This window comes from Labrus bergylta, chromosome 8, assembly GCF_963930695.1.
Source record: "Labrus bergylta chromosome 8, fLabBer1.1, whole genome shotgun sequence".
Classification (NCBI taxonomy): Eukaryota; Metazoa; Chordata; class Actinopteri; order Labriformes; family Labridae; genus Labrus; species Labrus bergylta.
The window spans coordinates 17,064,716-17,080,689 of NC_089202.1; the positions used below are offsets into that span (position 1 = coordinate 17,064,716).

Below are 15,974 nucleotides of genomic sequence, written 5' to 3' on the forward strand. Positions count from 1 at the left end.
CATATCACCCTGCTAAAAAGTGTTCTTTATGTACACCCAATTGAATTAAAGTGAGTGTACTTCTGAAGTATGAGTCATTAAATGCTAATTCTTTTACAATAGTTTGATATGTTACAATATGATATGATACAAAATAATTACTGTACAATACGGTATGTTGCGATAAGATGCATTATGATGGTATACGACACGATGCGATAAATCTGTTACAATACAAAAGTATGCAATACGATACAGGTTATGGTATAGTACGATAAGATACGATCACAATACGATACAATATATTTTATTGTCCCCTAGGAATCACATTTAGCTCTCTATACACTAGCATCAGTAAATAAAAAAAATGAAAAGAAAACACTACAGTGCCCATGTAAAAAGAGAAGTACATACTAAGGTAAACCACATGTGACATACTTAATTTGTATGCAAAGTATGCTTAATTTGCCAAGAGTGGCAAGTTAGCCTAACTTAGAATAAATAATTAATGATATTAATAATATTTAATCCTTAACCTCTCGAAGTGAGGCTAACTAGCTGCTGGTGCTAGCTTCATGTTTAGCATACTAAATTGAGACAAGTATTGATCTTCTCATCAAACTTTGTGCAAGACAGCGAATGAGCATTTTTTTTAATGAGGAGCTACACCTTTAAGACCAAGCCAAATACACAACTATACACACATTTAGATTAAGACATACACATTATAATTTCTTTGTTGTTGTTTTTCATATTGGGCCGTGCATGGAAAAACTTTTTTCCTAGAGTTGCTTTTTGCCTCCTTAACAACATAGGGCAATCCCCCCTTCACCACACACACGCACGCACACACACACACACACACACACACACACACACACACACACACACACACACACACACACACACACACAAACACACACACACATACACACACTCACACACACACAGAGAGACAGAGAGAGAGAGAGAGAGAGAGAGAGCGATCAGAACCACACACACTTCTCCCTCCCCTCTTCCCTGGGCTTGCCCTTTTTAGGCTGTTCCTCTTTTTTTTCCGTCTGAAAAGAGGGGTAGTATGACAGCTTTTCCTGCTCCTAGTGGATTGGAGCCGGGAGAGAGAAAACTCTGTTACTCACTCCGTCTCCAACTTTGAGAGGAAGTTACCACCTCTTCCCCAGACTCTGTACACACACACACACACACACACACACACACACACACACAGGCAGACACACACGCTCTTCAGGACTTGACCGCAGGCAGCAGCAACAGGGAATCAACTGAAACAGCCAGGACTGCTTGTTGTGTTTTATTGAAAATTTAGAGTTTTGCAGTTTGCTTGAAGCTTTCTGTGTGGACTGAAGAGTTTCAGGGGGACGATTCTGTTCATCACACCGGTAAGTTTGACAGTTCATTTCAGTGTGTGTGGGTGTGTGTTGTGTGTGTGTGTGTGTGTGTGTGTGTGTGTGTGTGTGTGTGTGTGTGTGTGTGTGTGTGTGTGTGTGTGTGTGTGTGTGTTTGTGTACTTTATAATGGAACAACTGTGAACCACAACTTTCCTGTCCCTGTACTTTTACAATGAGTTAACTTTTTCTGTAAAAGATTGTCTACAATACTCTGCAGCCCATGTGAGCTCAAATGTTAGCCTGCTTGTTTGGAGGTGAGTGTGTTTGGGAAAAGGTCCATGAGCTATAAAGTTTAAAATCTGGTTTCTATTACAGCAGCTCTAAAAGGTTTTTAACGTCACATGAAATTAGTTCCTTGTGAGATTGATTGTATTTTATTGAGGGGTCGGTTAAAACGGCCAGAAAAGTGAATGAGTTTTGGTACCAGCTACCTAAACACTTGACCATAACACATGACTTTTATTGCTTTTTGCTGTTTAACCATATCTCTTACATGATATTACACTGTTACTGTCCTTATTTAAGCTCATTATCCACAGTAGTCCACGTAATGTCTTTGCATCATTGTGAAACCCCCCCCTCAATGTGTGTTTATTCTATGAAGTGCTGCCAAAGAGGAGCTGACGCAGCGCTTATAGTTGAGAGTAGAGCCAGGGTGCAGCTTTCCTGTGCAGCTGCACGTTACTCTCTAACCTTGAGGTCGTTAATTAGTTGTCACCAATCGAAGAAAAACATCCTGTTGCTTTTTTGTATTATTATTTTTAGCCTGTTGAGATAGAGAAGATGTCATACAATTAAAAAGAAACAAGGCAATAGACTTAGTAGGGGTTTCAATTGAGGTATGGAAAGTGTACACATGGTACATATGGCTCGTTTTGTATTTCAGCTGTTCCCCTTCTCTATGCATGAGCTCAACATTCATGCAGGACAGCAGTTAACCATATGCTTCAGCTCTGAAACCTCTCTGGATGTTAAGGGTCAGCACCTCTTATCGAGTTGATAGAGGCGGGGAGGTGATGGGTGGAGGTTGGATAAGGCTGGGCTGCTCTCAAGGGTCCCCTTTAATTTACACTATCTGAGTGAGCTGGCTAGCACTTTAGCTGTGCCTCCCTCCGGTCAATCAGATAACCTTCAATAGGATGAGTGTGAATGCTTAGTTAAGTAACCCCTTCAAGGCTGGATCAGGAGAGTTGACTTCTGTGTGACCTCTCCAAGCTGTTTCATGCCTGGAGACTTTCCTTTTCCCCAAACCCCACTGACTCACTTATCATTTCGGCCTGTCTTATTTGTCCTGACGATGGTTGTTAACGCACTATATTTACCCGCGGGTCAGAGGTCAGACTCTGCCTTGAGTTGCCTGTCTAAACTCCCAGGGTACCAATCTGTTTTAAAGGGGAGATACAGAACGTTTCAGAGTGCACAGAGCTGAGATAAGTCGAGAGAACAGAACCCCACGTTGACATATTTACACAGTGACAAGAAGTAAACACAGCCCCTTGCACAGGAGGGGGTCAAAATGTGCTGCTTAAGATTAGAACAAGGATTTAGAGCAAGAAATATCAACTTCATCACAGAAAACAGAGTGTGTGATGATGACATAATTTGGAAAACCTGGAGATACATCACAGATGATGCATCTGGTTGTTTTAGCTGGCTTAAAGTTCGCTTTATTTTAAAGAAGAGTTGTCTTTACTTCAACAGAATTCATCATAACTGAAGGTAGTCCTGTAGTTTTAATCTTTTGTGTTTTCTAGTCTAAGTGTATACCGTAGAATAAAATGAAAAAAGGCCACTGTCATATCATCTTCAACTTCAACAGCAACAAAAGTTCCACAGTTTGCAAACTAAATGTAAAGTTCAGCGATCAGATCTTTATTTCTTTACATAATAAAGAAAGAAAATGAGTCTTAAATGGGTTCCATGTACAAAGCTGTCACTTTAAATCCCAAACAGATCAATATAATGGTCATAAATGCTGCATAGGCTATTTGTAATGAATACGGACATTTAAATGTTGATTTTTTTTGGTTGTCATTTTGAGACATTGTGAATTGTGCCTCAAATGCCCAAGACCTACTTGGACATGCTAGAACATTCTGCATCAGACTCTACAAGGCTAACTTAACCCAGTTGAGCCTAACCAATTCCATGTAGCTCAACAGTGACTCATATTGCAACCTCGTCTTAGTCAGAAAATAAATAGTTCCATTTTTACCTCAACTGGTTTATAATTGTAACCGTCCTCTTCCCATGACCAAGGACTGCAATATGTTCACAATAGAGATGATTTATCAAGCTGAAAGAAAGAACGTCAGTCACAAGCTAACTAGGAGAAAAACAGTAAAATACTGTTTAAATAAATTTCATGGTGAATGCTTAAGCAGTGACATGCAGCAATTACTGTCACTAACATCGGCTGATCTCCTTGAGGCCCCCCTCCCATAAGAGATTCGTCCAAGCAAACACTTGGCTCTTTATATTTCATTCCTTCTTGAACCCTCATGAACATAAAGTGTCAAATTCAATATAAATGGTGACATTCATGTTTAAAATGAAGATAAGACTAAAAAAATGATCTTTCCAAGGCGAAAACGAATATATATAACGTAAACATGATGTCATTTTGTGATAAAGAACAGAGAGGTTGATTTATGATGTGTCTCAGATACCATGTTTAGCAGAGCTCCCATCACCCACTGATGTCTTACAGGTCTCAGGGCTTATGTCTCTTTAGCAGGAGCTTCACTTGGTCGAGACATTCCCTGTGTTTCATCCCCTGGCTCAGATGTTTGAAATGCTTAACCCAGCAGGTTTGCCTCAGTTTACACTCCTATCTGTGATACACACACATAAAAGTAGCTACATACACATCAGAAGGATTATACAGAAACACAAAAAAACACACTTCAACTTAAACAGAAGTGATGGCCTTTTGATTAATCTCCACATGAATACTTTGAGTGAAACATGAGAAACCCCATGTTTTGTTCACGTGTTAGAAATAGGGTTGAGCCAACACAAGTTAGTCACAATTAAAAACATTTATAGAATCATTTGCAATCTTTGAACAGACATTACCCAACCTATAAATGCCATGGCCAACTTTGATATCCCAAATAAATATTGTGGAGCCACCTCATACTTCACACAACCCTGATAAACTCCAGGCACTAAGAAGAAGTTGTATATGAAATGCAATATGCAGATAACCCATGCACATGCAGGCAAAACTATGTAAATAAACAATTTCAACAAATCATAAATCGTAGAATTTAAAACATTGAGAAGACTCTCACATCTCAAGCACAGTTCCCTTATGTGCCACATGGGGCCTCATCCCACACTTTGGGAAATCACTGTCATTTGAGATGAAAACTTTTAACAACACAGCATAGAGATCTGTTTCTAGACTGTTTGTTTCTACAATCTATCAGCACCACATGTAATAAGTGTCTCATTACATTCCATACCTTAGCGATGAAAATTACAAAAGGATTGTGGGGCTTTTGCGCCCAAAAACACATGCAACAGGCTAAATTTACCCCTAATTGCGCTGCAGAGCAAATTGTATCTCTGTGTGTTTTTGCACTTTGCGCGTATTTAAATGAGCCATTATGCAGTCACTAGTGGAAGAAATTGGCCCCTTTCTATGAAAATTACCCTCAATGTCAAAAGCATCTCATTCATGGACACCGGCTCTAATGGCCATGAAAGTGAGAAAGGAGCAATAACTCTCTCCGTTGAGAGTTGGTTGTAACTTGCGCCACAATATTTAAGAGATGCCACATTCAAACTTTCCAATTGCAGACTGTATGTAGCTGTTACGCAGGATGAGGATGCCCTAACTCCCCCAATTCTTGCTCCATCCAGCGAGGAAGCTTTGTTTAAAACACTGAAATTTATTACATTTTTTCTCAAATCTGGCATCAGAAAAAACTTTAGAAGTTTCCCCTCCCCTCAAAGTTGATCATATATGTGAACAAAATTGTGCTACATCAGTATCTATCATATATCATCTTTTGATGCGATAAGGAATTTCCCTGTTAACTTTTTATCTATCCACCCTGAGGGCCGTCTCTACTTTGAAAAAAGAATGAGTGTGAAGACAGATGAGAACACGTTTGATGACTTAGAAATAAATGCTTGCTATAGTAGGTTATCTGAAGGCTTCTGTAGCCCTTTGAATAGCTGTAACAGCACTACACCTTTACTTTTTCAACACAAACATATCTGTCACAACAACATTTGGGTACCTCTTCAATTTCATGCAACATGTTCCTAAGCAGTATAGAATAAATTCTACGGACCCAAACACAAAAAAAGCCAAACACGTGTTTTGTGTCACTGTGTAATCCGTGTAGAGTCCATGTAATTGATACAGGGTGTTGTGTTGGCGTGCTGCTGGACGGTGGCCCAGATCGATGCAAAAGGGTGAGCTCATGGCTCTATTTTGGGATCAAAAGCCTGCTACAGTTTAGCCAATCATGGAGGAATGTTCATATAAATCAATCTCAACATACAGAAACAAACACAGAAAAGCAGTCGACACAGAAAAGCTGCCAACACAGAGACACGCACTGTACACACACAAATAAACGCTGTCAGCAAACACACACACAGCTGTGGTTTCAAGATGGCTTCCGACTGCCATAAGCACTAGTTGATTTGCTTGATAAAGTCAGTATAGATGGCTCATGGGAAATCTCTTCTGGACTTGCGTCACAAAGCATTCTGACTTTACCGCACATCAGGAACACATCTGGGTGCTATTAACCACTTGCCCTCACCCCCAGCTCAGTCCCATATCTCCTTTAACCTCCTATTACCTGCCATTGCCCACAAAATATGCTCTGCACTGTGGTTCACTTTTTACGATATGAGGATACACAGGGATTTATCAGGGCAGAGGTGGCAATTTCTCTTAGCCAGGCTGGCGTCGCATTGGCGTACAAAGCCAAAGTGAGGCTACAATCACCGCCTTGTTGGAAAGCATGGCGTTGTCAGTCAAAACAGCAACTCACTAACAATGTGCAACTGGTTTCAATAAGTAGCCTGTACTAATGAAAAGGTTTTTGTCCTTGAAAGCGAAGCTGTTGTTAATTTCGTCTATGTTAAATAAAGTTCTTGCCCAAAGCTGAATACATCAGTGCCTGAAAAAACAAAGCTTTCTTTTAGCTCTTTGTCAAACACTCAACCATATTCAAGAAGTGCGGATAACATCTCAACAGCTCCCTAATGGAAGAAAAGAGTGAATAGTGCACAAACAATACAGGCTTAGATCTGAATTTATTTCCAGTGAAGACTCATTCAGGAGGAAACTTAATAAAAGTTGGGCGAGTTCTAACCTTGCATTCATTGAGGATGTTTGTTTTTGCTGCTGGCAGCGCTCCTTATTTCACAATATAAGGTCAAAACTGATATGTAGTGTAGTTTCCATCAGAAAGGCTGTTGTGAATTGTTAGGTTAGTTTTTGGACCGTCAAGAGGTGATGACAAGTTTCTCTAGGCATTGAAGATATCAGGTTGAGTCGCACAATTGATCTAGATTTTTTGGACAGCATCACTCGGTCTTTTGTAGGTTTCTCAGTCCTCATGAAACTGTCGATGGTCAAGCTTGTAATGATTTATAGTATCTCAAGGCCTTTGTGCCCTTGTGATGTGTCACACTTAAGCCTAACAGTTCAATACTGACCTTTATAACGACAGGACAGCTTGCTGATGAAAACAATGTGATCTGGTTGAAAGCTCCAGAACATGTGAGCGGACCATGGTTGAAGATTGATTCATCAGCTGCTTTTGAGGTCAGGAAGAACTGCAATAAACTTCTTTTGGCATTTGAACCCACAGGGTTTTTTAACGCCCAATTCTTTGCAAGTTAGAGTGCATCAAGCACAAGATAAAGTCCATATATGCCAGACATTTTCTCTGGGTTACACGTTTCAGACCCCTTATTCATATTATAGAACTTTTTTTCCTCTGAATTTGTCTCTCAAAAGATAGGGAGTGATTAAGAATCAGACAGAAATTGAAGAGACAGAAGCTAATATGACATAACACTAAGATGTCCAGCAGGAATCAGACTGGGATATTGCTGTATCCATCAAGACATCCTGAACAAATGCTACGACTTTGAGAAAGAAGTCTTCGAACCATTTAAGTCAAACTAACATGGCATGCAAAATGTCTGTTTTAGTCAGATTAAACAATAAATCGACTTTTTCTAACTGCATTTAACCGTGCTGACTGTTTTGCATGGAGGGGGCATTGGACCTTTTTCTGGTGTACTTTCAAAAACCCTCAAGTGTTTAAAAAAATAGTTCAGCCAATCATATTCTCACTGAGATTCTATGCCTTATTGATAGCACACTAACAGAGTAAAACCAACTTTTGAAGTACTTGCAAATAGACTGTGACCTGGGTCAACCTCACCTGGTGTTGCATGACTCTATCTTGATGGCAACCACATGCCTATCCTGTTTCCAAATGCAACACTTTTCCTTTCAGTCTGAGGGAGAAGCAGAACTAGAAAGTTGCACGGCTTGATACCAAAGATCTGTCAGAGGAAATGGGAAGAAATGCACTTTTGTGTTCTCCAGATATGTCCTTTGCAACCTCGTTGGATGCAAAGAAAGCTCACTGTGGTTTCCATTAGAAATTACCGACGCCCCGAGGATTTTCTTGAATGCTTTAACAGACACGTTGAACACAGATCTCAGTTTGGACAATGTTTCTGTTCACCAATGGGAAAGCAATTTAATTCACCTCTGCTATGGGGGAGAGCTTGAAGTACCATCATATTTAACTTGGAGATCATTTTTTTGGCTTCCAGAGAGGGACATCCAGCGGACACTTTTGTGATACAGTTTCAGATACTTTGGCAGTTTGGAGCTTTCTGCAGCTACTGAAGGATTTCTCCATGAGTTAGTGTGTAATCCAAGCCAAGACAAAATTTTTGATTCAGTATATTTATTCAAGAGAAACACGCAAAGATTCAGAATGTGCTGAGAATAGTGAATAAATCACCTAGATTGGTTTATTTGATGCTGTGCACCATTAAGTCCAGTCCAGTGACAGCCACAGAATCAAAGCAGGAACGTTTTAATGAACACAATCAAGGGCTAAGACATTATGAAAAATGCTTTCAATTCTAAATGGCACCCTCTTTGATGTCCCTCAATTGAGACAGCCTGTGTATAGACTTAAATCAAAAAAACAATTAAATCTGATCAAATTCTGATTCGGCTGTTTTCATTCTCTGAAGTTTCATCCCAAAGCAAAGAAAGACCCACCGATGTGCCAGGATTTTTTTGTGGCTCACAGAAATTCAAAGTATTAAAAATATTTCTCTCCCCTATGCAGTTCAGCGTGCGTCCTGACAATGGTGGAAATAACATTGACTCGCTCCCTTGTGTAATCAGACCTTTTCATCCTCTGTGGATCAATCAAATGAGGCTCGACTCCCTGCATAAAGTCCACTGGAGGGTTATGACTTTGATTTCCTCATTGTGGGAGAGGAGTTTTGTGGTTGGAGGGTTTTAGGAAACAAGCACTGGTTAAGTATCTGGGGAAAAGTGCTTCTATTCTGAGACATGGTTTCATTTCGGAGGTCTAAATCACTCACTCAGTTGACAGTACAGTAGGAAGCGCTGTCATTCTGGTTTTTTTCGGAGACAATGGATGTGATGCTAAAGGAAGGCAACCTGGATGTTGTCCCTGCGGAAATTGGACAAACCTTGTGGGAAACAAGTTCCATTGTGGTTATCTCCAAGTGGATGTCAACAAAAATAACTCTACATGATGGTTTGGAGTCTTTCTACGACTCAGCCCCTTCGACAAAAACCAAAGTAAACAAAACTTAGGCAGAAATAGTGTTTGACCTCTGCTCAGGCCATGACCCAACACCAAAACATGTTTATGCTGGCATCAGTCTGAGCACATTTTTTGCAGTGAGCTTACACAAATAAGTCATCGCTGATCGACAGATTGTTGGAAGAAAGAGAGTTCCAACCTTCATCATCTCCTTATTGGATTAAAGTTTGTTTTGATTTGAAACGAGATAAAGACATTTAGACAGATACAGAGTTAAAGATACATAAAGATGGATTAAATCATGATTAAGTAGTCAGCAGTGTGCAAAGGACTGAGGAAGGGGATACCTCAGTGTTCGACCTCAGGATGTGAGGCCGGGACGGAGCGAGTGATAAGCTACAGGGATGATAAATAGCACTAAATATTAATGTCATAGCTGCTAAAATGTGACACAAAAACAGATGCTGCAACAAGATTCAGTGTAGATGCCCCTTTACTGGACTTTTATGCATTTAAAATCCAATACATAATAAATTATTGTGACAAAAAGGCAGGAAAAGCTTTGTAATTATTTTGTAAAACTGTGATTTTCTGAGGTTTTTTGCACAAAATAACACCATATGGTGTCCTGATTCTGCAGCTGCTCTCACTTCAGTGGCTGAGAGGAGTTGGTGTGAATGCTCTCACCAGTTAACACTTCCCAAAATTGGCAGTGTAGAGTGTGAGAAGTATAAAGCTTTGTTTGTTTGTTTGTTTGTTTGTTTGATTCTTTACAAAAGTGCATGGCTGTCTTGATCCTATCCAACATTATGAAATCACTAAGTATGGTTGGGAGAGTGGTTTGTTCTGCAAAACGAAGCTGTCACTCTAAGTATGATTATTAGATTACGCTGGGAGCCATGATTGAAGGACGGTTTATACATCAAATAACTTAAGCATGACTCCTCCGGTATGATGGAGGTCTTCTTTCCAAGGCTGCACAGGGAAGGGCAACATCTGCACTAGAAAAGCAAATTGGGTCACTTGAAGAAAATGACTGAAAGTTGAGTCATGGGATATGACCTAGCTTGGGAGGAGAGGGTCTGTTAATAATTTCCTTCTTGAGGTAAAACAAAAACACAACAAAACAACAGGGCGGGATAATGAGTGTTTACATAAGCTTTAAACAGGTCTCCAGTCGCCATTAACCCACCGTAACACATGCCTGAGTCCTGATGAAGCTCAGGTTTGCTGCATTCCAGTAATAAAAAGAGGCCCGTTACTGTTACTGTAGGTGTCCGATCATTGCCTTTGACCTTGGCTTGAAGAAAGACTGTAGTCATTCGAGCCTCTCGCTTTATTACCCTTGAGATACAAACAAAATATCTCATTGAAAGCCCATGTTCCTTGACTCTGCTTGGATAATGATGACTAGATTCCATTAGCAGAGAAGGATTAGGCTCAGCGGGAGGGACGAGATGAGCTTGCTCATAATTGAAAAGAAAGGAAGGAAGCTCGGCAGGAAGACAGCGCGAAGGTCCATCCCTGCGGCGCTCTGCAGAAACAAAAGGCCTGTCGTCTGTCTCGTAGGGAACCAAGGGGGTGGCCTGGAAAGCACGTTGCCATAGTGACCGCTCTGTCACTTGGCCCCTGAGCGCCGTCTCAGTCAGGCGCTCTGTAGTGTACATAGGCTCTGCCAAGAGTCAGCAAGATCCAAATCTGCCCTACAAAGCGTGGAAGCTCTGCTAAACCAACTGCAGCTGGCAGGGGAGCTTTTCTCCCAAAACACAGCAACAAGTTAGAGAACTTCACAGCTCAGCATTTTTCACAGTTTATACCCCACATGGCCATGAAAGGACCAAGCCCCAGTATGTTACAGACCCCGTATTGTGTAAGGGGAAGTGATATCTTGTTTTAGGATTTTTAGAAAGATAATTGTAGTTTGAGAGATTTCTCTTTTTTTTTTTGTGTGTCCCATTAAATGTGGTGAACACGTTGATGTTTTGTTTCCCCCTTATTCCGACTTTCTTGAGCTGGAGACCCTCCGGTTCCCAACCCAAGTCCTTATGCAGACAGAGCTACTGTCCCCCCAAATAAGAGACCTATTAGGAACAAACAGTAAAATGAGGATAATAAGAGGAAACAGGCATTGCTCACTACTTTCCTCAGTTTCAGCCTTTGCTGTACTTGTCTCTTAAAAAACTTGAACTCTGTCAGTTTTTTTTATTTTATTTCAGATGGTAATGTGTTCCAGAGGTGTGTTCCTCTTACTGAAAAGGATGACTGACCAAATATAGTTCTGCAGATGAAGTGAAGGCTAACAGTGTTGTTCCCACTGCCAGCTACCTGCCTTTGTTTCTGCATACATTAAAGTGAAACATCAAACTATAGTTCCTGCTCTTACAGACATAGAATCAATATAACAAACTTAGTGAGTTAAAACCTCTGGCATATATTACAGTTTAAAAAAAGTATTCTTTCTGGTAATTTAGTTGCCAAAACTCTAAACATCATAGAGGTTCTTCAGTATGATTTTAATTTGATAACTTTCCATACTGCATATAGCCTTGACATTCCTGTGCTTTTGCAGTCTCTGTGCAACAGTAGAGCCACTGAAAACTGAACCGCCTGCCTGTAGTCTCTTGCTCGACCGTGTATCCTGCAATAGGCCTGTCGTTGTTTGCATTGCAGACGCCTCACTGAGTTTGGATCTAATGTAGCTTGACATCTGTGTGTGTGTGTGTGTGTGTGTGTGTGTGTGTGTGTGTGTGTGTGTGTGTGTGCCTGTGTGTGTTTGCTCTTGTCTGTTTAGCCTGTGGACCAAAGATCACAGCGACGGAGAGACAGACAGAGGAGCCCCGATCATTTTGCATCCAATCTCCAACAGCTGATTACACCATGAGCTGGGACTGAGGACACGCTTCTGAGTTTCATTTTGTGGTAAGTTTAGACTCTATATATGTGTTTTGCTTTCAGTTTACTTCTACTTTTACAAGGAGATGTTTGACTGTGTTTCAAGTTTATTAGGAGGCCAATTTTCATATGGTGCACATATGTGTGGTTTAATGCTTGAATTTGGTTGAATGTGGTTAAAGCAAATGCTTACATAAGGCATCAAGGTTTTCGAATCATGCTAAAAAGAAGGCACTAAGGTTATCAGTGGGCGCAATTTAGAGGTGAATTCCAACCTAAACATGTGGTTTGTGCAGATTGAAGACATCCATATGATTCATGTGGAGGCACGGGGACATGTGGTTTGACTTAGAGAGCTGTGCATACAGGTTAGAGCGGGGCGGCTTCAGAGTTTATCATCATTTTACATGATCAGAGTGATTTTCCACAGCCAGCCACAACACAAAGCGCATGTAATCAGGTAACATCGCTTACATAAAGATTAAAAGACTCCTCCTTTTTTTTTTTTTTGTGTGTGTGACCTGGTCCCGCCTCTGTTGCCATCAAACACTTGTGTGCACAACACGGTGCAACAACATGATGTCACCAAGCCAGGGAGGTGGAAATTGTTCACAAACTGGCAAAGTGGAGAAGAAAAGCCAGAGTCAGCAGGAAAGGGCAGCAGCGGTGGAGAGGAAGGGGAGGAAATACAGAAAGACCCAGGGGCACTACACAAACCTGGTTCACTTTTCCAAGCAGGCAAATCCAATTGACGAATTTCTTAGATGAAAAACAGGCTTGTTTTTCCTGAAGACAGCAGGGGAGCTAGCAGCGAGGTAAAACAGAGGACTGGATATGGATAATTTCTGAAAATAAGAAACAGATGGGAAAGGAGACTTTTGACAGGTTCTACTTAAGAAAGACTTCCTTAAGGAGTCATGACTGCATGCACGTACAGTTAAAAACACAATAGAGCTCCTCAGACAGACAGGAAACACAGAGGACAGATATCTTGAATGTCAGCGACACAATATCCTGACAAAAAATAAGTCAACAATCCTTTCTTTTTCCTTTGTGCTACCGACATGATCTGGGAGTCCAATCAGGCAGGAAGGAGTCCTCTGTGGCTCCTTGGAAAATTGACTTTTGACCTCCTTTATAGAGGGCTGTCATGGTTCAGACAGAACGGTAGAGGCAGAGTGCCATGTGCCAAACGCATAATGATGATCCCAGATGAAACCGGTACTTATGGAGGACACAGAGGGGGCTTTGTTTGACACTCGGAGGCCTCATCCCACCCACTCCAGTGCACATGAAGAAGTTCCGTGGTCAGTGGGTTTGACATTCAAGCGCTGCACAGAGAGTAACACTGGAGAGAATGTACTTTGGAGAAATATTAAAGACTTTTAAGAACAGGCATGACAGGACTCATCTCCAGCCTTATAGGCCTCGTACTGAATAAAGGCAGTTGTAGTTTTTTTTGAGGGAATGTTTTGTTTTTGTAGGTGTCACAGACTTTTGTATAGGAAGAATGAAATGTTTTGGCTAAAACCTGTCCTCTTATTCTGACATCCTCCTACAGCAAAATGTTATAAATTACGGTGGCTCATGTTTTTGTTATCAGATAAAGAAAGAGGTGAAGAGCAATCATGGATGTGAAGAAAAAAGAAATGGACCTCCTGAGCAACAGCATAGCTGCATATGCACACATCAAAGGTAAGTGACAACCACACACAACACCTACATTGACATCTAACTTTTAATTATTTTTATTTTTTTTATTTTTTTTATTTTACTTTTAACATTAAACAACATTAATATCTGGACAGATATTAAACATTAAAACAAACAACAGAACAAACAAATACAAGTGTCTCAAATAACACTCTCGTATTTCAATGAGTTCCCTATAAAGGGTTAAATGTAGACATTTTGACCTCTAACTTAAAAAAAACTGACATTAATGTTGTTCATTTCTCATTTGTCTTTAGCTAACCCAGAGAGCTTTGGCCTGTACTTTGTGCTCGGAGTGTGTTTCGGCCTGGTGCTCACGCTCTGCCTCCTGGTCATCCGCATCTCCTGCAAGCCGCGGACAAACATCGCCCCTTCCACGCCTGAGAAAAAAAAGTTAAAGGACATCAGTCAGGAGGACGAGGAGAGTGACGATGATGACGACGATGACATTCGGGACGATGTCGAGGTTCCTTTAACCTTGCCCAGCACAGAAATCCCGGTTGGTAATCATACCAGCCAAATAGACGGGTCGCTGAGTGTGAACGTATTTACCTCAGCTGAGGAGCTGGAGCGGGCACAGCGACTGGAGGAGAGGGAACGAATCATACGTGAGATCTGGAGGAACGGCCAGCCTGACATACTAGGGACGGGGACAGGGACTATTGGAAGAGTGCATTACTACTAAGACAAACAAGGCATCATGGGAAAGAATGTGAGCCCTGTGGAGGTCAAACATAAACCTTAGCTCGGTTGGGCTCGATACACCTGAAGCCTGAGAGACCCATGAGCTTGTGTCATGAAGCAGGACCAAAGTGATAAGACACAAAGACATTCTTATATTTAGCTCTGATTGAGCTATATGATATTGCACTTCCTATGTAGCAATGTTATTTTTAAACTAACTAGCCTACATGAAATTAAACCAAAGGTGTCTTAAAAACTGAGTAACCCAAATGGAAAAGATGCAGAATGAATGTTGAAGCTGAAGGACACTCAGCCTTTTAAGATGTGTGGTGCTTTAAGACGAAAATGCACACAACGTATCTGTTTGTTTAGTTTGCAAGTGAAAATGGAAGCATTATGTAAGGATGATGTACGTATTATGTACTGTATGTTGCAATGAAGATTATCTGTCTGTTCTGAAGAAAATTTTCCTTAGACTTTTTGTGAAAAAACAAACCCAAAAACCTTGAATCTCCTCCCAAAAAAAACACCCTCAGGATTGCTGTATAAGGAAATTCCATAAGAACATCAATTTTAGGGGATCAGTCTACATGTAGCCTAGAGTAAAATGTAAAGACAATTAAAATTTGAGTCTATAATTCACCAGTGGGCTACATTAAATCTTTCTTTTTCTGTGTTTCAGGGATAATTCCACCAAAGGAAATGACAGAATTAAAGTATTAAGAGGAAATAATGTAGCCTACTGTTGTTTCTCCTCATAATGCTCTATATAGGATGAATCTACGGTCTGCATGAGCTCATTTTCTGTGTTGTCGGGCCATGGATTCATAGTCAAGATAAAGAGAGAGAAAGATGATTAATGAAAAGGCCTTTCTTTATCATGTGTTACTTCAGTGTCTCTCATTTACCCCTTAAAGGTTATAATAGGCCTTCAGATTTGTAATAAAATGGCCGGGGGCTCCAAAACAGTGTAACATCATGTTTTCCAATGGCTGTGGAGTCAGATGGGCTAACATCGACGTTGTTTTGACAATAAAGAAGATTGGATGGCCACTTGTAAGAAATACAGTTCATTTAGAGGAGTAAATAAACCATTAAAGTGAAGGGAGTTTGATGGGTATTCAGGTAGACATGTCGGTACTGTTTGTAACACAAATCAAACGCACCCTCTCTCTGCACGCGCGGTGCACTTAACCTGTCAACACCTGCTGGCCCGTTTGTTCATTTTATAGCTACTCCTGTGGAAAAAGTAGTAAGACTATTTCCTCGAGAAAATTTAGAGACGAAGAGTCCAAATAAGTGGCGGTCGTTTGTCTTTATAACTTTGTATCCGTGTTGCTCGTCATATCAGCTGTCCCAACACACACACACCTGGAAGCTTGAAGTTTCCCTTCAAGCTAAGTGCTAAAAATACCAACAGTTATGTTGTGAATGATAGCCTATTTGATTGTTGCTCTCCCTATACTCTTTTATAATTTAGCCACACCAG

At 40.7% G+C, this 15,974-nt stretch overlaps 1 protein-coding gene across 1 annotated transcript; it reads left to right on the top strand.

Moving 5' to 3' along the window:
• Positions 1-1,066: 1,066 nt before the first annotated feature.
• Positions 1,067-15,538, top strand: eva1ba (eva-1 homolog Ba (C. elegans)). Its single transcript, XM_020633545.3, has 4 exons — positions 1,067-1,379; positions 11,988-12,115; positions 13,692-13,783; positions 14,059-15,538. Exons 3-4 carry the CDS (start codon positions 13,717-13,719, stop codon positions 14,484-14,486), a joined length of 495 nt encoding a protein of 164 aa, XP_020489201.1. The 5' UTR covers positions 1,067-1,379; positions 11,988-12,115; positions 13,692-13,716; the 3' UTR covers positions 14,487-15,538.
• Positions 15,539-15,974: the final 436 nt, after the last annotated feature.

Coding starts and splice junctions, on each gene's coding strand:
- eva1ba (XM_020633545.3), top strand. CDS start 13,717: ATGGATGTGAAGAAAAAAGAAATGGACCTCCTGAGCAACAGCATAGCT. Junction 13,784..14,058: donor TGCATATGCACACATCAAAG/GTAAGTGACAAC, acceptor ATTTGTCTTTAG/CTAACCCAGAGAGCTTTGGC.